The sequence below is a fragment of the Gadus morhua genome, chromosome 7 (assembly GCF_902167405.1).
Source record: "Gadus morhua chromosome 7, gadMor3.0, whole genome shotgun sequence".
Taxonomy (NCBI): domain Eukaryota; kingdom Metazoa; phylum Chordata; class Actinopteri; order Gadiformes; family Gadidae; genus Gadus; species Gadus morhua.
The window spans coordinates 3,013,044-3,036,224 of record NC_044054.1 but is presented as its reverse complement, the minus strand read 5'-3'; the positions used below and the strand labels follow the sequence as shown (position 1 = coordinate 3,036,224).

Here is a 23,181-nt window from a genome sequence, read left to right as displayed (position 1 = left end):
AGAAAGAGATAGAGAGACATAGGGACATAAAGAGAGAGAGCGACATAGGGCCAGAAAGAGAGAGACATAGGGACAGAAAGAGAGAGAGACAGAGAAATAAAGAGAGACATAGGGACAGAAAGAGAGAGACATAGGGACAGAAAGAGAGAGAGACATAGGGACAGAAAGAGAGAGAGACATTGGGACAGAAAGAGAGCGAGAGAAAGAGACAGAGACAAAAAGAGAGAGACATAATATTTTACAGCAGCCAAAATTGTTAATCTTCACACTACAGTGTGGCGTGCAAATCAAACAGGAAGATAAAGTATTATATTTTTACTAATCATATACATTTGTTCTGAATAATAATAAATTGCATTTCTACAGGGATTTTTAACACGGCAGAGGAATTACCCCATCCACTACCAAACTGGATGCAAACACCAATGTCTACAATAACACATTGCAAGCATTTACATCATCAGAGAGGGAGAGTGGGAGAGAGGCCTGCCCATAACAGGTTAGAATATTAAGGGCTCCCTAATATTTGTTAGAATTTTGATTTCTTTTTTGATATTCTAATTATATTCGAATAACGAAGTTCGGAGTCAAAGCCCTAATGCAAACCTTGCTGGTTCCGGAGGAGTCGGGTCGAAGGCCCAAACCACTCAGACTGATACTCTAAACCAATCAGACTGATACTCTAAACCAATCAGACTGATACTCTAAACCAATCAGACTGATACTCTGAACCAATCAGACTGATACTCTAAACCGTTCTCAATCTGTGGTACGCGTACCACTGGTGGTACGCGAGCACCCTCTAGTGGTACGTGAGCGCTCTCTAGTGGTACGCGGAGTATGAACGATTTTTTGAAGCAATTTTTTGAAGTTGAAGCAACCGTTAAAAAAGAAATGTGCATGTACCCATCATATGCAATGATCTTAAACCTGCATTGACTAACTGCTGTGACGACGAGTAGGGGAAGCAACAATTTTGCAAAATTGTCCTGTGACGAGACGTTGAAGTCTGCCTTCAGAGGCCAGACATTTCTGGACTTTTGGATGCAGCGATGCAGCGAATATCCTGCGCTTTCAGACAAGGCTGTACGCTTTCTCATTCCATTTGCGACCAGGCTTCTCTTGTTCGCAAATTGTCGCAAATAAGAGCGATGACTACTGTCATGTCATCGCTCTTATTTTATCCCCAAAAACGCTTGCCTGCGGAAGCGATGTCTGAGATGCAAAGACTGCTTCACGCTACCAGTGTCAGTTTCGTACTGTGTGGAATGAGAGCTCGTGAAGGCACTATTGCGCAAGTACGCCTGCGTGCTTGCGCAATAGCATACTGCCCGAGAATGCAGTATCGCTGTCAAATCTGTTCCTGGGAAAAGTAACGTTGCTTGCGCCGAATTGAAAAAGGAAACCGCTATAATGAAATAGCGGTAATATTTCCACATTAATTGATAAAATAACAGGGGATGGGAAGGGGGGATGGGTGTTTCAGAAGGGGGATGATTTTGATCATTTTAATTCCAAAGGGGGATGCCATCCCCCCTCAACTCGAGTGCTGGAAGCAGGTTGGATACTGAACAAAGTCTGAGGCTAAAGCTAACCTCAATCGACCCAGACATCACACCCCTCTCACTAAGCATGATAGGCCTAATTTTCAATGTGTGCCTGAGTACATTCTCCTTCAAACCTAAACATAGTTTATATTCTGACCTTATGGCACTTACTGCAGTACTTTTTAATACTGAATACGTTGTTTTTCTATGATACGCTTGTTCTTACTCATTATAGTTTGATTACAGTGTTTTCGCAGTAGCCTAGATTTCTCTCTTTGCTGTGCATGATTGCTTATAACAGGATTGTTTGACTCCAGTATTTAAATATTCATCTTCAATTCTTTGAATGTTTTGATGCAGTACAATTTACCTCACATGATTGGTTGACTGCAGTTGTTAAAATTAATATTCAGTGCTGTGAATGCTTTAATGCAGTATACTTGTTAATAACCTCACTAGATTGACTGGTATGTTATATGCCAGATTAGGGCTGGGCGATATGACCAAAATATCATATCCCGATATAGATAATTCATATCCCCATAACACATGTACTGTAAATTCAATGAATAGTTTATATAAAATGACCACATGGAAAGGCCTATTTCATATTACATTTTGAATTATATACTCTACAAATAAAGATAACTTACTCATGATCATTTTTCTCCTTCTATTTAGAAAATTTGTGCAAATTATGCATGGAACAAAATACAAAATATGAACGTATAAATACAAAAAAGTAAATGGAAAACACTTTTTTGGTTGGTTTTAAAAAATATTCAAACCAACCATACCAATAGTCTTTAACATAACTTTGTATTAAATATATAGAATATAATAAGTAAACAAAACACTCCTTCAAGTTTGAATTATAGTAGCAGCATTCTATGAAAACAACCAAAGTGCAACAATGCTTCAAAATGCCGAATCTCAGGGAGTTAGATTTACAGGTTGAGAGCCAGGAATACAAGCTGGTCAACTCTTTCTGGTTTAAGTGATGACCTCTGACATGTCACAATCTTCCCACTCGTACTGAACGCCCGCTCTGATGGGGCACTTGTGGCAGGGATGCACAAGTATTTATTTGCTAGCTTGGCCACTACTGGGAAATGTGCCTCATTCCAGTGGGTTTGTCTCTGGACCAGCCTCCAGTTGGAGATAGAGAAATTGAGCTCCTTTACAATGGACTCTCTGCTTGACTGAGGGGCCGTTTGGCTTTGCTTTGCTGCTTTTTTAAAGTAGCTGCTCAAACTCTTCTTTTGCTTCTTAGCAGGAACCTCTGGCTCATCTTTAGCAGGCTCTCCAGTTCTTCAGCAGCTTTTGCCATCATGTAGTCAACCCTCTCTTCTTTAATGTATGTGGTTTTGAACCGAGGGTCAACAAGAGAAGCCATGTCAAGCAGCTCCTCGTGGTCTGGTCATCATACTTCTCATTTAAGTAGTTTAGAATGCCCTCTTTGATGGTCGTGGTGAGATGAGTGTCGTCATCCTGAGGCTTTGGTATCTGGTTATTAAAAAGATGGAGGACCGGTTTCAAGTAGGAAACACTTGTGTACAGCTCCCCAGACAAGGCATCCGTAAACTCCATGAGAGGACTCAATGCCTTGTTCATGGACACCAGAACATCCAAGTCCTGCCAAGTTAGGACCAGATGTCGCGTTTTCTTGTCGGCACGGAGGACCTGTGAGAGAGCTTTCTCCTGCTCTATAACCCTTTCAATCATTTGTTGCAGAGAGCCCCACCTGGTAGGGGTGACTGTGAACAGCTGATGAGCAGGCAAGCCCAGTTCTGCTTGAGCCTTGGCCAGTTCACGTCTTCTCTTCCATGAATTAGAGAAGGCACTCACCACCTTCTTGCAGACGCCAACTGCTCGTTCCACTTGGGGTAGTTTCACACTTCGCTCTGTGTACATTTAGGAGAAGATAAATATATAGATTTATATATCACACTTTACAGGACAGGTAACACATATTATATTTTCTATCAATTTTAATTTATAAATTATATTTTATTGTTACTGTATTTTATAGAGGTGCGCACCAGTGGAGGCTTCTCCATTGAGGAGAGGGAGGAAGATCCTCCCTAACATTGTTGAGAATAAAAAATTTAGATTGCCCCGACTATTGTAATGAATTAATGCCCTTAAATATGACTACTTTATTGCCTTTGAATATATAATGTTCGTTTCCCTGGGTAAAGGGACATTAGCACCCCCTATCGCCTATTGACAATTACTTCAGGGAGGAACGTCCTCCCTCCGCCGCCGTCCACTCCCATTAATTTTCCCGAAAGTACTGGCGGCCGGTGGATAACATGGGTTTCAATGGGAGAGAGGAGGAAAATCCTCCTCTGAGTGGGTGGGACCTTAAGGGGTCTGATTCGCGCAAAAATCTATCCGTCTGCGCTATGAACCAATAAGCAGGATCCCTGGATGTTGAGCAGCGTTGCCAGATTGATCCGAAGTAAGCAGAGTAAGTGAAATCTGCGATAGCGAGATCCTAAATGCACAATGGAAACATTGGAAACGGAGGACATTGTTAACGTCTTATTACAAAAACCATTCCATTCATTCAGAAAGAGGTAGACCACTTCCCAAAATCAAGGTCATCAGAAGAAATGGCAACGTCAGTGTTGTGAGTGCTACATGGTTTGCTAGGTACGCATGACTTACTGGTAGCATTACAAGCAATTGTAACTGAAAATAAACATAGCTAAATAACTTCAGTCAGTGAGGGCAAAAATAGGCCCAATAATAGGCCCAGATTTTTTTATTTACTTTTACAAATCAATAGTAGGCCTGATTTGACTAATATGCTTTGCATCCTTTCCTTCTCAAATTACAGTGATGCCACTGGTGGCTTTGTATACATTTTGTTCACATAACTCCCTCCCTGCCATTTTGTAGTTCACCAAAACACCCTGAAACAACTTGAGTCTCACATTCTTATGCCACCATACACCAACAGTGCAAGCAGGCCAATTGGAACCAAGCGCGCAGTCCTTCCTCCCTCACTTTAAAAACCACCAGCCGCCACTGGTGCGCACTAGGGGGTGGGGAAAATCATGACTTGATTGTTTTCAAAGTCATGGGGAGTATTCTGGATTTTAAGCTTTAAAACTGGCTTTTAAATGCTCTGAAACTCAATTGCAGACATATTTTGTCATGTATGGCTGTTACTATAAAAATTCTTATTCTTACTGAAATATATTTTTACATTGTTTTAAACACTCACCAATGGCTAGATGAAGACGGTGACCAAAACATTGTAAGCGTGGCCAGTCATTCAGCCGAAGTGCAAGGATGTTGTTTGTGGCGTTATCCGTGGTGACACAGACTAGGTGATCCTCACGCAGTCCCCACAACTCAAGAGCTTCCCTGAGACCTCTGGCTATAATTTCTCCCATGTGGTCATCTGGGAAATAGCTTGTCTGTAAACACCGACGGCACAGTGTCCAGTGGTGACACAGACTAGGTGATCCTCACGCAGTCCCCACAACTCAAGAGCTTCCCTGAGACCTCTGGCTATAATTTCTCCCATGTGGTCATCTGGGAAATAGCTTGTCTGTAAACACCAACTGCACAGTGTCCAGTCTCGAATAAAGTGTATCGTCAGGCTCATATAGGGATGTGTCGTTCGGCTAGACCACATATCTGTTGTTATAGCGTAGTGCAATACCTTCTGGATTTCCTCCTCTACTTTGGCCAGACACTCTTGATATAAATGAGGCAACTGGACTCGAGTGAAGTATTTTCGGCTTGGCATTGTGTACCTTGGGTCGAGTGTTCGCACCAACTCACAAACTCCTGTTTCTCGACCGTGTAAATTGGGGCCATGTCTTTACAGATGTAAATTGCAATGGCAGCCGTAATCTCCTTCCATCGTCGTGAATCTTTGTCATATGGTGTGCCGCGGGCAAAAGCTTCTTGCACGGTCTGGGGTTTGTTTTGAGCACTCGATGCTTTTGTCGATTTCATCCGTAGACTCTCTCCGTGTTGTTTTTCGTGATTCTTACGCAGGTGATAAAATAGATTGGTGGTGTTTGAGTCTGGTGAGGGGAACAGTTTGCGGGATACTTTACAGAAAAAGTTTTTTTGGTCCGTGTCCGACTTTTCAAAACCAAACCACGTCCATACGATTGAAGTAGCCCCTCTTTTAGGTACGAGCTCACTTCTTGGCTGGTCATCGGAGTCCTTCTCCTGTTCAGACGTTTCACGTTCACTCTCCTCCATGTTTGTTCGTGTTGCCTTCAAGTGCCGTGTGGACCGTAAAGCGTTGTCCAATTGCCGAAAAATATTACTGTTAAGAGTGTGATTTGCGACAAGACGATATAAACGATAGAGCATAATATGAAACGATAGACATTTTTATATCTCCAAACGATATATATCGTCATATCGCCCAGCCCTATGCCAGATGATATCCCCATTTGCTGGGTAGCCCTATTGAAGCAGTTGTTCAATTGTTAGTATTATCCCGTTGCAAGTGTTTAAATACAATACATGAGCTATAGACAGTTGGTTGCTTCAGTCAAGTAAAGTTATGTGAATAATAAATCGTATTATTACACAGAATGCCTTCTGTGTAAACTCTATGTAGTTATAGGCCTACGCACTTTATTTTAATTCCGGTGGTACTTAGAGAGCCAAATCATTTCTAAGGTGGCACTCGTTTTTTTTGGGTGAAAAAATTGGCTACCTGAAATAAATAGCCTATTTTCATTTATTGGTTTCTAACCCCTCTACCGTCTCAGCTACTTTTTTACTGTCTATGCGCAGTGGAACAGTGATAATACATTCATTGCATTCATTGCTATTAGTGCATTCATTGCTATTAGTGACCAACGCAAAATCAATGAAAAACTACGCATTGACAACTTTAAGCAATATAACACGAGTGTGAGTGGGGTTGTTAGTTTATTTTTATTTTTTTATTGGGGGGGCGCCAGAGGATCAGGGTAAGGTCAGGGGGGCTTTTGCTCAAAAAAGGTTGAGAACCACTGCTCTAAACCACTCAGACTGATACTCTAAACCACTCAGACTGATACTCTAAACCACTCAGACTGATACTCTAAACCACTCAGACTGATACTCTAAACCACTCAGCCTGATACTCTAAACCACTCAGACTGATACTCTAAACCACTCAGACTGATACTCTAAACCACTCAGACTGATACTCTAAACCAGGTGTGCCCAACCAGTCGATCGCGGTCTACCAGTAGACCGCCGACAGATCCCAAGTCGATCGCGAGGGGTGAATAAAAAAAAAATAATAAAAAATAATAATAATAATAATAATAATAAATATTTTTTTTGCGCGGGACACATACAAGCGGTAGCGCTGTCAACAGTAGTTGAAAGCCGTCAACAGTAGTCACGCACTCCTAAACGTTGACATGGCTGAGGGGAAACGAGCTAAGACCTACCATTTTGACCCTGAGTGGGAGGAAGATTATTATTGTTACTGTTGAGAAGGTGCCGTGCGCAGGCGGAATGAAACCCCCACTGAAGTCCCCCCCCCCCCGCTTGAAGGTAGTCTTGCCCAATGTTGACACTAGACTGGTAGATCTCGGGAGGTTGGCTACTTCAAAAGTAGATCTTGGGGCAAAAAAGGTTGGGCACCCCTGCTCTAAACCAATCAGATTGATTGTCTAAACCAATCAGAGGGGGCCTTACCTTGCTGGTCTCGGGGGAGTCGGGGTCGAAGGCCACCTGCTTGGCGGCCAGCTCGCGGCCGGTGTCGGCGTCGTAGCAGAGGAACACCCTCCCAAAGGCGCCCTGCCCCAGCAGCTTCCCAAGGCGCCAGTTGGTGGGGGCGCGCGGCGCTGGGGAGGGGGGGGGGTCAGGAAGGACGGTCAGAGCCTCCACAGTAAAAGCCCTTCAACAGGACTCGACTCTCTCTGAATAAAGGCCGTTCATCGTGTCTCAACTCTTCCAGAATAAAAGCCCTTTGTCGTGTCTCAACTCTTTCAAAATAAAGGCCATTCATCGTGTCTCAACTCTTTCAAAATAAAAGCCATTCATCGTGTCTCAACTCTTTAAAAATAAAAGCCATTCATCATGTCTCACCTCCTCCAAAAAAAAAGCCATTAAACATGTCTCATTAACTTCTCCAAAATAAAAAACATTCAATGTGCCTCAACTCCTTCAAAATAAAGGCAATTCAACATGTCATCATCCACTCCTCCAAACTAAAGGCCATTCAACATGTCATCATCCACTCCTCCAAAATAAAGGCCATTCAACATGTCATCAACTCCTCCAAAATATAACCCATTCAACAGGACTCATCAACTCCTCCAAAATAAAACACATTAAACACATCATCATCCACTCCTCCAAAATAAAACCCATTCAACATGTCATCATCCACTCCTCCAAAATAAAACCCATTCAACCTATCATCCACTCCTCCAAAATAAAAGCCATTCAACATGTCATCATCCACGCCTCCAAAATAAAACCCATTCAACATGTCATCATCCACTCCTCCAAAATAAAACCCATTCAACATGTCATCATCCACTCCTCCAAAATAAAAGCCATTCAACATGTCATCATCCACTCCTCCAAAATAAGGGCCATTCAACATGTCATCAACTCCTCCAAAATAAAACCCATTCAACAGGACTCATCAACTCCTCCAAAATAAAACACATTAAACACATCATCATCCACTCCTCCAAAATAAAAGCCATTAAACATGTCATCATCCACTCCTCCAAAATAAAACCCATTCAACACATCATCATCCACTCCTCCAAAATAAAAACCATTCAACATATCATCCACTCCTCCAAAATAAAAGCCATTCAACATGTCATCATCCACGCCTCCAAAATAAAACCCATTCAACATATCATCCACTCCTCCAAAATAAAAGCCATTCAACATGTCATCATCCACTCCTCCAAAATAAAACACATTAAACACATCATCATCCACTCCTCCAAAATAAAAGCCATTAAACATGTCATCATCCACTCCTCCAAAATAAAACCCATTCAACATGTCATCATCCACTCCTCCAAAATAAAACCCATTCAACATGTCATCATCCACTCCTCCAAAATAAAAGCCATTCAACACATCATCATCCACTCCTCCAAAATAAAAGCCATTCAACATGTCATCATCTACTCCTCCAAAATAAAACCCATTCGATAGGTCTCAGCAACTCCTCCAAAATAAAAGCATATTAACATTTCTCATCAACCCCATCTAAACAAAAGCATCTTCAAAGTCTCAACTCCTCCAAAATAAAACCCAATAAACATGTTCAACAACCCCTTCAAAATAAAACCCATTAAAAATGTTGCATCAACCCCTTCAAAATAAAACCCATTAAACATGTTTCATCAACTCCTCCAAAATAAAACCCATTAAACATGTCATCATCCACTCCTCCAAAATAAAAGCTATTCAACATGTCATCATCCACTCCTCCAAAATAAAAGCCATTCAACATGTCATCATCCACTCCTCCAAAATAAAAGCCATTCAACATGTCATCATCTACTCCTCCAAAATAAAAGCCATTCAACATGTCATCATCCACTCCTCCAAAATAAAAGCCATTCAACATGTCATCATCCACTCCTCCAAAACAAAAGCCATTCAACATGTCATCATCCACTCCTCCAAAATAAAAGCCATTCAACATGTCATCATCTACTCCTCCAAAATAAAACCCATTCAACATGTCATCATCCACTCCTCCAAAATAAAAGCCATTCAACATGTCATCATCCACTCCTCCAAAATAAAAGCCATTCAACATGTCATCATCCACTCCTCCAAAATAAAACCCATTCAACATGTCATCATCCACTCCTCCAAAATAAAACCCATTCAACATGTCATCATCCACTCCTCCAAAATAAAAGCCATTCAACATGTCATCATCTACTCCTCCAAAATAAAAGCCATTCGATAGGTCTCAACAACTCCTCCAAAATAAAAGCATATTAACATTTCTCATCAACCCCATCTAAACAAAAGCATCTTCAAAGTCTCAACTCCTCCAAAATAAAACCCAATAAACATGCTCAACAACCCCTTCAAAATAAAACCCATTAAACATGTTGCATCAACCCCTTCAAAATAAAACCCATTAAACATGTTTCATCAACTCCTCCAAAATAAAAGTCATTAAACATGCCTCATCAACCCCTTCAAAAAAAAAGCGTCTTCAAAGTCTCAACTCCTCCAAATTAAAAGCCATTAAACATGTCTCATCAACCCCTTCAAAGTAAAAGCCATGGCACTCACAGCGGCTAGGCGGGCTGATGTCCATGACTGAGAGTCCGGGGGTCCCTGTGGGCGTCACCACGCTGTTCCCCTCGATGTCGCTGCCGCGGCGAGGCCGCCGCCCCCCCGGCAGCGGGCCCCCCCCCAGTGGGGCCTCCTCCAGGTCGGGGGTGAACACGCTGCTGCCGCTGCTGGTGGACGGGGACGGCTCCGTGGGGCTGAAGCTCACCGGGGAGCGCAGCCCGTGGACCTGGGTCCTCCGAGCCCTCGGGAACGTCTTCCTCCCTGGGGGGTCAGGGGTCAAAGGTCACAGGGGTCAGGTTAACAGAGGTCAGACACCGGGCCGTGGCCCTGGGGGTCAGAGGTCAGGACTCACCGTCGCTGTAGTCCTGGAGGCTGAAGGGAATGCCGTATCTCCGCGGGTAGGTCCCGCCCTTCCCAGACTTCTCAAACACCGGAATGTCGTACTCTGTCCCGGAGAACAGCGGAGAGACCTCAGTGAGCCAACCGTACCACCACTCACACACTGGTCCAACGATCAGACAGTAGTCTAGGGAGGTCAATCTGTGCCATCGGAGTTTGATCATAAAAAGCCATTGAATTCTAAGCACTGAATACTTATGCATTGAAATAACCTATCTGGATTTTTTCCACGTCCCCAAATTCAACCCGCCAAATTCAGCTACAAAATTCAATGCCTGAAAATTCAGTGTTAACATCTGGGGACCAAAGGAAGAGCCACCGATCCTAGATACTAGAGCGAGGTCAAGCAAGCAGAGCGGGAATAAAATGAAATGTAAAATGTTTGATAAATTAATCTCAACAACTGTGGGATTAAATGCTTTGAGTACAGCCTGGGTGGGATCGACCAATCAGGTGTGCTTAGAGCCGGGGGTACCTGGGAAGTCCTGGTGGTTGTCGGGGTAACTCTGTGCCCGGGGCATCCGGGACTTGGGGTAGTCGCTGTCCAGGGGGCTGTCCAGAGACGGGCAGCTCCCCGATGCAGAGTTCTCTGGACTGCTCATCGACAGAGGGTCCAGCATCTAGAGGGGGGGGGGGGGGGGGGGGGGAAGACAGAGACAGAAGAGAGAGAGACAGAGACAGAGACAGAGAGACAGACAGACAGACAGACAGACAGACAGACAGACAGAGAGAGAGAGACAGAGAGAGACAGAGACAGAGAGAACAGAGTTAATGGGGTGGGAAGGTAGCCTGGCGGGGGAGCTAGTTTACGCTTGCTCCGCTACGGGGAACTACGGAGAGCCTTTATCCTGGGTCTGGTCCATGCTCTCGGGGATGAAGTCCCCCTCACTGTTGATGGAGGCAGACAGACAGACAGACAGACCTGGTCCATGCTCTCGGGGATGAACTCCCCCTCACTGTTGATGGAGGCAGACAGACAGACAGACAGACAGACAGACAGACAGACAGACAGACCTGGTCCATGCTCTCGGGGATGAACTCCCCCTCACTGTTGATGGAGGTGAAGGACCCGTTCCTGGTGAACTGCTGCAGGGCGTCGGGGATGTAGCCCGGGGGGGGGGAGGCCCGGTCCGTAGAGTGAGAGTCTGGGGGAGGGAGGGGGGAGAAGGGGGAGGGATGTTTCATCACCATCATAAGGGGTCCTTTCACACGGCCTGTTGAGCCCTCTGAGACTGTAGCTGTGATTAACCTAAGATAACATGGCCATGTGCTCAGAATACTTCCATCATGGGGACTAGAGGTTTAAAGCACGGTTCATCAGACTGCACCACTCAATGGTTGGTCCACAGTGACATCAGTCTAGAGGAGGAGGAGGAGGAGGAGGAGGAGGAGGGCGAAGATAGAGGAGGAGGAGGAGGAGAGGGAGGAGGAGAGGGAGGAGGAGGGAGAAGAGGAGGAGGAGAGGAGGAGGGGGATGAGGAAGAGGAGGAGGTGGGAGAAGAGGAGGAGGAGGAGGAGGAGGAAGAGGAAGAAGAGGAGGAGGAGGAGGAGGAGGAGGAGAGGGAGGAGGAGGAGGAGGAGGAGGAAGGAGGAGGAGGGGGAGGGGGAGGAAGGAGGAGGAGGAGGGAGAAGAGGAGGAGGAGCAGGGATGCAAACACATGTATGACAAAAAAAGAGAGAGCTACCCTCTGTACCTGGGATCGCTATTGGATATGCGATCCCAGGTACAGGTACTGGCAGTGTAGGCCTGGCACTGTCCCTGATCTTATCTGCTGCTTAGGGGGTTTCTGGAGGAGGGTTTCAGAGAAGCTGTGCAACACTTTGTGTAGTTATTGTTGTTGTCATTTCCCTCAGATGAATGTCTGCCTTACAGTGTGCATACAGGGCATGTACACCCCTGCTGGCATAATTAATTTCTTTAATGCAGAGTGTGCCTTTAGCACATCCTTTTTTCTCAATTTATTGAAAAAAATCAGACAGTGGAAAGTTATGCTTCACTGAATTCACCTCAGTAGTGGCTTCTAATTTTAGCCATGACCACTTCAAACTGCACTTGCACCCTGCGTCCTGCTGCACAATCAGTGCATCCTTCTCCGATATTTCCCACCACTATCCTCGGGCCGGGTTGTGCCTTTTTATATTTTTTTATCATTGGTTTATTGACCTATTCTGAGGCGAAATCTATGCCGTACACAGAAATATTAAAGGCCTTTATTACACAGGTCTTCTCAATGCCGTGGAACACTTCATTTCGGTAGTAGTCCGGTAACTTGTTAACCCCAGCATCTTCCGTAGCTAAGCGATGTCACCGTCTTTGCGGACAATTTATAATTATTGCTCTGCTGATCAACACTACGAATGCTGGTAACGAATAAATTGTAAAAAGGCACACCATGTGAAGTTATTCATTTAGTTTTGGCAAGTAGCCGTGTTATAAGCGGGATCATGTATAGAACGTCGCCGGTCATTATCGAAAATAATACCCTTCAGGGCGGAGCAAGATGCCTTCGCTGCGCGTCGGTGTACTGTTCGCCCTGTCGGGGCTTATTTTCCCGATAATGACCGGCGTTCTATACATTAACCGTTACATATATATTTAGCAGAGTAGGCCTAGTAACAAGTGTGTACAAAGTCACGTATGTGTTAAAATTAATGTCGGGTCGTGCTTGATTTTCTGGGCCCGATCTAAGCTCTAACGTGCGCATGCGCATCCAATATTTAACCTTCAGTCGACGCGACGGCAAGGGCTGTGATTGTTCCCCTAACAAAATAATTTACGGAATCACTTTTCTTTACTCGTCAGTCAGATTACAGAATATTGACACCTGCACGCGCGCACCCATCGACGCTTGCACCGATCGACGCGCCCCCCCCAAAATAAAACTCTTCGGATCTGCACGAACCACACAGGTCCCCAAAATGTATGATAAAAAAGTGACGTTTGCATGTCTGGAGGAGGGGAGGAGGAGGGGGAGATGGGGAGGAGGAAGGAGAGGAGGAGGAAGGAGAGGAGGAGGAAGGAGAGGAGGAGGGGGGGAGGAGGAGGGGGATGAGGAGGAGGAGGAGGAGGAGGAGGAGGAGGAAGAGGTCCCACCTTTGAGGCCCATCAGGCTCTTGCGGTCCTCCAGTCTGAAGCTGGTGTTGTCGAGCTCCTCATGCAGCGACATGTTGGAGGGGGTCTGAGGGGAGACACACACGTTAACACAGGAGGGCTAACCACGTTAACACAGGAGGGCTAACCACGTTAACACAGGAGGGCTAACCACGTTAACACAGGAGGGCTAACCACGTTAACACAGGAGGGCTAACCACGTTAACACAGGGCTGTAAGGGCTAACCACGTTAGCACAGGGCTGTAAGGGCAGCTAACCTGTTGCAGCACCAGGAGGATCTTCAGGCGCTTCATGTGTTAGCGTGAGGCTAGGTGTTAGCCTGATGCTATGCTAGGTGTTACCCTGATTCTAGGTGCAGATGCTAACCTGTTGCAGCACCAGGAGGATCTTCAGGCTCTTCATGTGAGCGCTGCGGTCCAGCAGCTCCACCGCCTTGTCCAGGTCGTCCTGAGTTGTCAAGGGGATCACCAGCTAGAGAGAGAGAGGGGAGAGAGACATAGAGAGGGGAGAGAGAGGGGAGAGAGACATAGAGAGGGGAGAGAGAGAGAGGGGGGAGATAGAGAGAGAGGGGGGGGGGGGAGAGAGGGGAGAGAGAGAGAGAGAGGGGGGGAGAGAGGGGGAGAGAGAGAGGGAAGAGAGACATGGAGAGGGGGGGAGAGAGAGAGAGGGAAGAGAGACATGGAGAGAGGGGAGAGAGACATAGAGAGAGGTGAGACATAGAGAGGGGGGGGAGAGAGAGAGAGAGAGAGGGAAGAGAGACATAGAGAGGGGAGAGAGACATAGAGAGGGGAGAGAGACATAGAGAGGGGAGAGAGAGAGAGAGGGGAGAGAGAGAGAGGGGAGAGAGACATAGAGGGGGGAGAGAGAGAGAGAGGGAAGAGAGACATAGAGAGGGGGGGAGAGAGACATAGAGAGGGGGGAGAGAGAGAGAGAGGGGAGAGAGAGAGGGGAGAGAGAAAGAGGGGAGAGAGACAGAGAGGGGAGAGAGAGAGAGAGAGACATAGAGAGGGGAGAGAGAGAGAGACATAGAGAGAGGGGGGGGAGAGAGACATAGAGAGAGGGGGGGAGAGAGACATAGAGAGGGGGGGAGAGAGAGAGGGAAGAGAGACATAGAGAGGGGGGGAGAGAGACATAGAGAGGGGAGAGAGACATAGAGAGGGGAGAGAGAGAGAGGGGAGAGAGAGGGGAGAGAGACATAGAGAGGGAAGAGAGACATAGAGAGGGGAGAGAGAGAGAGAGGGGAGAGAGAGAGAGGGGAGAGAGACAGAGAGGGGGGAGGGAGAGAGAGAGAGAGAGAGAGAGAGAGAGAGAGAGAGAGAGAGAGAGAGAGAGAGAGAGAGAGAGAGACATAGAGAGGGGAGAGAGACATAGAGAGGGGGGGAGAGAGAGAGAGGGAAGAGAGACATGGAGAGGGGGGGAGAGAGAGAGAGGGAAGAGAGACATGGAGAGAGGGGAGAGAGACAGAGAGAGGAGAGAGACATAGAGAGGGGGGGAGAGAGAGAGAGGGAAGAGAGACATAGAGAGAGGGAAGAGAGACATAGAGAGGGGGGGAGAGAGACATAGAGAGAGAGAGAGAGACATAGAGAGGGGAGAGAGAGACATAGAGGGGGGAGACATAGGGGGGGGAGAGAGAGACATAGAGGGGGGAGACATAGGGGGGGGAGAGAGAGAGAGAGAGAGAGAGAGACATAGAGGGGGGAGAGAGAGAGAGAGAGAGAGAGAGAGAGAGACATAGAGGGGAGAGAGAGAGAGAGAGAGAGAGAGAGAGAGAGAGAGAGAGAGAGAGAGAGAGAGAGAGAGAGAGAGAGAGAGAGAGAGAGAGAGAGAGAGAGAGAGAGAGAGAGAGAGAGAGAGAGAGAGAGAGAGAGAGAGAGAGTGAGAGAGAGGGGGGAGAGAGAGAGAGGGGAGAGAGAAATAGAGGGGAAAGAGACATAGAGAGGGGAGAGACATAGAGAGGGGGGGAGAGAGAGAGAGAGACATAGGGGGGAGAGAGAGAGAGAGAGGGGAGAGACATAGAGAGAGAGAGTCAGAGACACACACAGAGGGAGAGAGAGTCAGAGGGAGAGAGAGTCAGAGAGAGTAAGAGTGAGAGAGAGAGAGATAGTTTATTATAATAATATAATGGGTAAAGCAATGCAGCCTTTCTTACCAACTGTAGTTCAGAGTAACCAAACATATCTCCCCCACAGGATCAGTTCATAATGTTGGCCTTGTTCCAGATTCACTCAACCAAAGCTGATGACCCCGCCGTCGGTGTGTGAATGGGTGCTTGAATGGGTGAATGGAAACGTACCTCGTTGTTGGTGTAGTGGAGGTCCATGCTCTGGCCAAAGGCCACCTTAGCTTTGGTCTTCAGCTCGGCCAGAAGGACCGGTCGGGAGAACTGCAGGATCCTAGGAGGAGGAGACAGGGTCAGGAGGTCATAGGGTCAGGAGGTCACAGGGTCAGGAGGTCATAGGGTCAGGAGGTCATAGGGTCAGGAGGTCATAGGGTCAGGAGGTCATAGGGTCAGGAGGTGATGTCATAGGCTCAGGAGATCATAGGGTCAGGAGGTCACAGGGTCAGGAGGTCACAGGGTCAGGAGGTCACAGGGTCAGGAGGTCATAGGGTCAGGAGGTCATAGGGTCAGGAGGTCATAGGGTCAGGAGGTCATAGGGTGAGGTCATAGGGTCAGGAGGTGATGTCATAGGGTCAGGAGGTCATAGGGTCAGGAGGTCATAGGGTCGGGAGGTAATAGGTTCAGGAGGTCATAGGGTGATGTCATAGGGTCAGGAGGTCATAGGGTCAGGAGGTGATGTCATTGGGTCAGGAGGTCGGTCAGGTCATAGTGCCGTCCGAACCTTTACCTTCTCTCGCCTTTGAACTCGAACTTCACTCTGACGTCGTTCTGTCGAATAAAGAAAACAGGACATGGGTTGAAACGGGCAGAAGGAACATGAGACGATGTGTTGTTCTTCACAACATAGAGGCACCATTTCCTAAAGACGACCTCGATGACCAGACCGCCTCAATGAAGAGGAGGTGATACATGTTTAAATAGGTTACTGAAGTCATTCCTAGCTGAATTCCTTCCCCTTAGACATCCAGGCTTGTGCGTTTTCCCCCCCTACGCAGACAGAGCAGGAGAGGACCTACAGAGCAGCGGGCGGTTCTTCCTCACCTGGTTCTTGGGCGAGGAGGCTTTGGGCTTCCCCAGGTCGGACAGGGACAGGACCGGGCGTCTGGTTGAGCGGTGAAGCTCCGCCAGGTCCTGCATGATCGAGTTCAACGCATCCTGCTCATCTGTGGAGAGGAGGGGCTGCAGTCAGGGCAGGACCATGCTTCAGTATATCAGCGCTTAGGCTGAGGAGGGGACTAGTACAGGGGCCCAAAGGGCGCTGTGCGTTCGGATCCTGGACGTCAGATAGTGTACAACGTTTGGATCGGGGAGGTTCAGACCGTGTACGTTTGGATGGTGAACGACAAACACACACACACACACACAGAGCCCTCCAAGATATCACTTAAAGGGGAGATATTGTGAAAATAACACTATTCCTGGGATTTGGGGTGTTGTTTTGGGTCTCTGGTGCTCCCACACGAATACATACTTTGAAAAAAGTCTGTACGTATGATTTTTTTTGAGTGAGATATGTATTTCTGAAAGTACCCCGCCTACAGTTACCAAACGAGCGAGTACGTTTCTGCGAATATTACTTCAGAGGTCAAGGCCAAAGTTCCTTTCCCCCAATTCTAATTCTTCTCAACCATGGCCGAGATATCCCCCACTACGAGTCTTTACTTGTTGTGGAAGTACCAGAGATGTCAGACGCAGTCTATATGATTCATAATAACATCTGAGGCGCACATAGCTTTTGGCTGTGATATAGATATAATATTATTATTATTATTATATTACCTATATAGATTGTGGTAGCCCAGCCGCTGAGCAGTGCCCAACATGGCCACAAAGGCAGGCAAAGGCAGCCAAGGGGTGTGGTGCTGGATGGGAGGTACTTCTCTAAAAGCTGTGTCATAGAGACCCCGCCCCACTCGGGTGTCTCAGCTTACCACTCACAGGTGTGCTGAGTTAGCCCTGCAATCAGGAGGCCTTTTAACTCCACCAGAACAGGCTGAAGACAGACTGGCTGGAGGAGCGTGAGGAGACCAGACACACACTAGGCCAGTCTCGTGGTAAGAGGCCTGTGGCCAACCCTCTTGATCAATACAACCCGCATTAATGAAATTACTTCCAAGTCGACCGAAGAGCTGTTTTGTCGGTGTGTGAATGGTGTCGTGCTGAAACCTGAGAGAAGGCCTGCAGCTGAAGAGGAACCCCAAAGACACCAAGAGGAAAGCCGAGCTAGAGCGAAGAGGTCAGTGGCATGGACCACAGACCCCCCTAATCTCTCTCTCTCTGTCTCCGTCTCTGTCTCTCTCGAAGAGCCAGTATGGGCACCCTGACGACAGCCGCCGACCCGGTGAAGATTTGAGTTGCATTTTGCCCCCTCCCTTTTTCCCCTGCACCTTTTTATAAATAAATGACACAAGTTGATTTTACCGCAAACCCCGCATCTGCCTGTTTCTATTCTAATTGGTGACCCCACTGTTGTACCTCACAGACCAGGCGCCCACAAGATATAAAGCTCCAGGAGTCCGCAAATGGCAACAATCCCTTCTCCATGCTGTGGTTCAGTCTGACAGCTCATTTGCATTAAAGCTACAGACACTAGAAACAGTGCATTCTGAAGGGACTGAAACAGAGGGGAATAGTGGTAGGCGAGATCTTTTTTCCGAAACTCTATTTCCAGCAAACCGCTTCAAAAACATGTTTTCTGGAACTCAAATACTATGTTTACTTGCTGGGGAAAAAAACATGTCTCGTTCAAAAAAAACAACTGTTTAATAGCATGAATGAGAAAATAGTTTATATGCATTACCCAGGTGTGTGAATTGACCTTGATACAAAAAATAAGTCATTTTTTGAAGAGATAAGACAGAGCTCTCCTCTCCGTCTATATGCTTTACTTATTGACCTGGATATGAAGTAGTGATCGACCGATATTATTGGCCGACTTTTACGTGTATCAGTATCTGCCGTTTTTTTTTTTTGGTGTGATTTACAGACAGTTCACTAAATGTTAATTTTTTTTAAATTGAGTCATTTTAACATTGTGTCATTTTTATGATGTAAATTGAGGGAGGCTTAGCCTGGAAATCCAGACCCACATCTAGAATGCTTTAAGGTCTGGCAACGACAAATGAAAATGGGCCGCACCAAGCTTGCATTTGAAAATAACAATATGAGCAATCAGAAGAACACAAGGGGTGACGTATCCAGACCAGTGGCGCAAACCAATAGATAAGACTCTCGCCGTATCCGGTCGGTAAAACAGCAACGCTTTTGGCCCGCCTATATTGATACATCGATGTGATTGATTAATGTTCTGGGCCAGGGGAGGCCCAGAATATACACGAGTAGATTGCTCGTTCCCAGAGTGACTCGCTGAGCAAATTGTGCGTGCGAGAACTCTGGATTTCCAGGGTAGTACCGGCGTATCGGCTAAGGCTGATGAAAAGAAATCAGCATCGGCACTAAAAAATCTGTATCGGTCGATCTCTAATATGAAGCGTCCGTAGTAGGGATACAAACAATTAATCGGTTATCGATTAATTGTCGATAAGAGATTACTCGATTAAAATAAATTACTTGCAATTAATCGCGTTTTTAACCCGTAATTCCCCAACCGTCCACGTGAGGGCGCGCCTGACGCACAAGCGAAGCAGAACAAGACAAACGAAAAGCGGGACACTACTAGCTGTGTTCGAAATCGTTCCCTATCATGGATGTAGTGCACTAAATAGGGTGCACGCCATTTTCTAGGGTGTTCGAAATCTCAGTGGTCCACTATATAGGGCACTATATAGTGGACTTAAAATAGGGTACATACGATGTTCCCTACATGTTACTCCCGTATACCACAATGCAATGCGGTTGTATTTTTCCAGGGGAGAAGAAGAAGCCGAATAACCGCGAAAACGAATACATTTAATGATGGAGTCTCCGGCTTTCGTTTAGAAATGTCAACAATTTATTTGGGATTTAACATAGAATATTTAACATTCAAAATTAATTAAACAAGGAAATGTAACATTCAAAATCAATACAACCTCCAGCTTTCGTCGTGAGTGCCCGGTTTGTTTACTTGATGTGGGCGCATCTGTCTGCGTCACACAAATACCCGGCGCATTTACTGACGCAAATTACGTTTAGAAATGTTCAGCGTAGTGTCCGAATTCTCGTTCCTTATTCCCTATATAGTGCACTATATCATGTACACTATATAGGGAATAGGGAACGAGTGTATAGGGAACGATTTCGAACACAGCTAGTGACACGATGAAGAGGGCAAAACGGAGTGCAGTATGGAGCCACTTTAAGTTGGTTAATGACGACAAATGCACAATATGTGGAAGTATTTTGACAAATGTACTTGTAAGTCGCTTTGGATAAAAGCGTCTGCTAAATGCCCTAAATGTAAATGTATTTTAAAGTACAACAACTAAACGACTTCGTTGAATTACCACCTAAATGTGTCACATTCAGAAGGAAATTCAGCTTCTCAGAAGAATTGCCGCTTATCAATTAATCGATCGATAAGATGAAACAACTATCGATTAATGAATTGCTCGATAATTTGCATCCCTAGTCCGTAGCGCAAAATAATAGGCTATAACATTAGTTTTTTAAAGAGGTAAGACGGAGCTCTCTCCTCTCCTCTCATGTTTCCCCTATATGCACCTAGTGCATATAGGGGAAACATATGAGGTGCATATAGGGGAAGCACTGGATTAATTGGATGGTCTGGTGGAACGGTCTGAACTGTGACTCTGCTCAGTGTTAACGTAAGGACACCATGGGACCGACACGATTTAACAACAACAGAGTTTAAATGGCTCTAATGCCGCTTTTCCACCGCACATGTAGCTCGACACGACTCGACACGGTAGCAGCGCGGGTCCTCCTCCGCAAATAGTACCTCCGGGACGTGGGCGGGGTCGGCTGCGCGAAAGGGCCGTGAAATATTTTTGTACGCGACGCAAACAACACCTACGTAACCCACACATGGACAGAACCCACATAACAACAATGGAGAACATCGATGCGATGGTATTCGTGTTCGTATTATTAGCTGGCATGTTGAAGAAGTGGAATATGTTGGCTGCGGCGCTGCTATGGCTGTTACCAGCATGGTCGCCATGTCGCTCTCGTGACTTCGTCACACTCTCTGGCCAATCAGTGGCCGGCCGTCTGCCGACGTCACCTTTTAGCATCGGCTCAGCTCGCTTGGAACCTAGAGCGAGGCGGTACTAGAAAAAGCAGCCACTTCAGGTACCAGATACCATGTTTTCGCGGTGGAAACGCAAAAAATGCGAGCTGAGTCGAGTCGTGTCGAGCTGGTACCATGCAGTGGAAAAGCGGCATAAGTTAGGTCGGGTTCATGTTGAGGTTAACAGTATCTGTAAAACTGTTCCTCCACCAAATACTGGGCACCCCATTACCTGACCGCTGGGGGGGGGCATTCAATCTGATCCAGGACAGGTTGTCAGGGGAAACAAGCAACCACACACGGTCAGACATTAGCTCTGACACCGCCTATAATAAGGAAGGTAATACGAGTTTAAAGCAGTGTTATCTTCTCTGCTGGTGTCACCCACTCACACATTTCAACATCAGACAGGGGATTTACACTTGTTAGTTTGTTACACAACATGAATATTTACCATGGTTCCTGTTACACTTTATTACAACACACACACACTACCCATAACACACACACACACTTACCCATCATGGTCAATCTTCTTCTGTGGACCCAGGAGGTTAAGAAGCAGGTTTCTCCCATCAAAGGGGTCCTTCTCCAAGGAGACACACCCACACACACACGCGCACACACACCACCTCGTTAGAAACAACACACATCACCTTGTTAGAAACAATACACACCGCATCGTTAGAAACAACACACACCACCTCGATATAAACAACACACACCACCTCGTAAGGTCCCGTTTACACGAAGGGAAAACGCAGACATTTCCACGCGGTTTGGCCTCTCATTTACACGAAAACGCTGTTTTTATCACAGAAAACGATAATTTCTAAAAACTCCGGCCGAAGTGGAGATTTCTGAAAACGCCGGTTATGTATTGTCATGTCAACGGGGAGAAACGGGGTTTTAGGTTCTGAAGCGTCACATTATGCGCCAGGAAATGCTTAACGTCATATGAGCGCCCTATGTTTACAGTTTGTTTGTTACAGGAAGACCCTCGTGTTATTCGTTGTTGATGATTCTGATTGGCTTTCATGGCTTTATCCTTCTCCCTACACTGCCGCCCATAGGTTTGGCATAGTTATAATTGCGCTCGACGGCGTATTTATGCGTTTTGATGTAAACGACAACTTTTTTGAAACCGATGTTGTGTGCACAATGTTATTTTGGAAATCGGAGGGGGGGAAATATTAGTTTCTATAAATACCCTGCTACGTATAAACGTGGCCTAAGAAACACACACCGTACACCACCTTGTTAGAAACAACACACACCGCACACCACCTCGTTGGAACCAACACACACCACCTCGTTGGAAACAACACACATCGCACACCACCTCGTTAGAAACAACACACATCACCTTGTTAGAAACAACATACACCACCTCAGTGTTTCCCACAGAAATTTTGGAGACTATGGGGGGGGGGGGGGGGGGGGGGGGTTATGGAGCGATTGTTGACGGGGGGGGGGGGGGGTGGTATGTGGCGATTTTTTTTTACCAATGAGAGCGACACGAACTTCGCCTGAGCAAAAAAATAAATAAATAAATAAATAAATAAATAAATTATAATAATAATAATTCATGTGCACGCAGAGACTATGGCGGCCGAAATTAGACTATGGCGGGAAACACTGCACCTTCTTAGAAACACGCGCCGCACACCACCTTGTTAGAAACAACACACACCACCACGTTAGAAACAACACACACCTCCTTTTAGAAACACACACCAACTTGTTAGAAACAACACACACCGCATCGTTAGAAACCGCACACGCACCCCATCGTTAGAAACAACACACAGCACACCACCTTGTTAGAAACAACACACACTGCACACCACCTCCTTGTTCAGAATGCTGCTGCTAGAGTTCTAACAAAGACCAACAAATTTGAACATATTACATCAATTCTTAAATCGTTACATTGGCTTCCTGTAGGTCAGAGAATTGATTTTAAAATCCCTACATGGTTTAGGGCCAAAATATTTAACTGATATGATTCCACTATATAAGCCTTCTGAGAACAATCTGTTAATTATCCCCAGAGTAAACACGAAACATTTAGTTACTATGCAACTAATAGCGGGAATAAACTCCCTGAGGATTTAAGACTTGCCCCAACTGACCACTTTTAAAACAAGACTGAAGACTTTTAGGTTTGCTTTATCTTTCTACTAAACTTAAAATACATTGCACCTTCAAAAAAAAAGGCCTTTTAACTTTACCTTTATTTTATATTTTTACCAGAGAGCGCTTTCTAAAATGCTTATTTAACTTTGCCTTTATTTTTGCATACGTTTTCTTTTCTATTTATTAATTTTTAATTAATTTTATTTGTATGACAATGTTTATATGTGAAGCACTTTGAGTCTGACTTATCGATGAAAAGTGCTATATAAATAAAGTTGCCTTGCCTTGCCTAAAAGACTGGTTAGACAGCAAAGCTGCATAAAAAAATTTAAATTATTTTCTCAAGTTACTTCCATCTCTGAAAAACACCAATGACTAATAGTATGGACTTGTTTC

General features: G+C 45.8%; 1 protein-coding gene across 6 annotated transcripts in view; it reads right to left on the bottom strand.

Annotated features, from left to right (window-relative positions):
• map3k2 (mitogen-activated protein kinase kinase kinase 2) overlaps positions 1 to 23,181 on the bottom strand; it is a 45,464-nt gene that overhangs the window by 10,083 nt on the left and 12,200 nt on the right. For 4 of the 6 annotated variants that reach the window (XM_030360428.1, XM_030360431.1, XM_030360430.1 and 1 more), the window contains 11 exons: positions 21,165 to 21,232; positions 16,497 to 16,618; positions 16,183 to 16,223; positions 15,630 to 15,729; positions 13,703 to 13,807; positions 13,318 to 13,402; positions 11,238 to 11,368; positions 10,699 to 10,843; positions 10,177 to 10,269; positions 9,822 to 10,085; positions 7,227 to 7,375 (listed from right to left, as the gene is read on the bottom strand). In XM_030360428.1, the coding sequence (XP_030216288.1) occupies positions 7,227 to 7,375; positions 9,822 to 10,085; positions 10,177 to 10,269; positions 10,699 to 10,843; positions 11,238 to 11,368; positions 13,318 to 13,402; positions 13,703 to 13,807; positions 15,630 to 15,729; positions 16,183 to 16,223; positions 16,497 to 16,618; positions 21,165 to 21,232 (1,303 nt within the window). Of the gene's footprint in view, positions 1 to 7,226; positions 7,376 to 9,821; positions 10,086 to 10,176; positions 10,270 to 10,698; positions 10,844 to 11,237; positions 11,369 to 13,317; positions 13,403 to 13,702; positions 13,808 to 15,629; positions 15,730 to 16,182; positions 16,224 to 16,496; positions 16,619 to 20,878; positions 20,973 to 21,164; positions 21,233 to 23,181 lie in introns of those variants that run through there. The other 2 variants (XM_030360429.1, XM_030360432.1) reach the window with 2 other exon arrangements.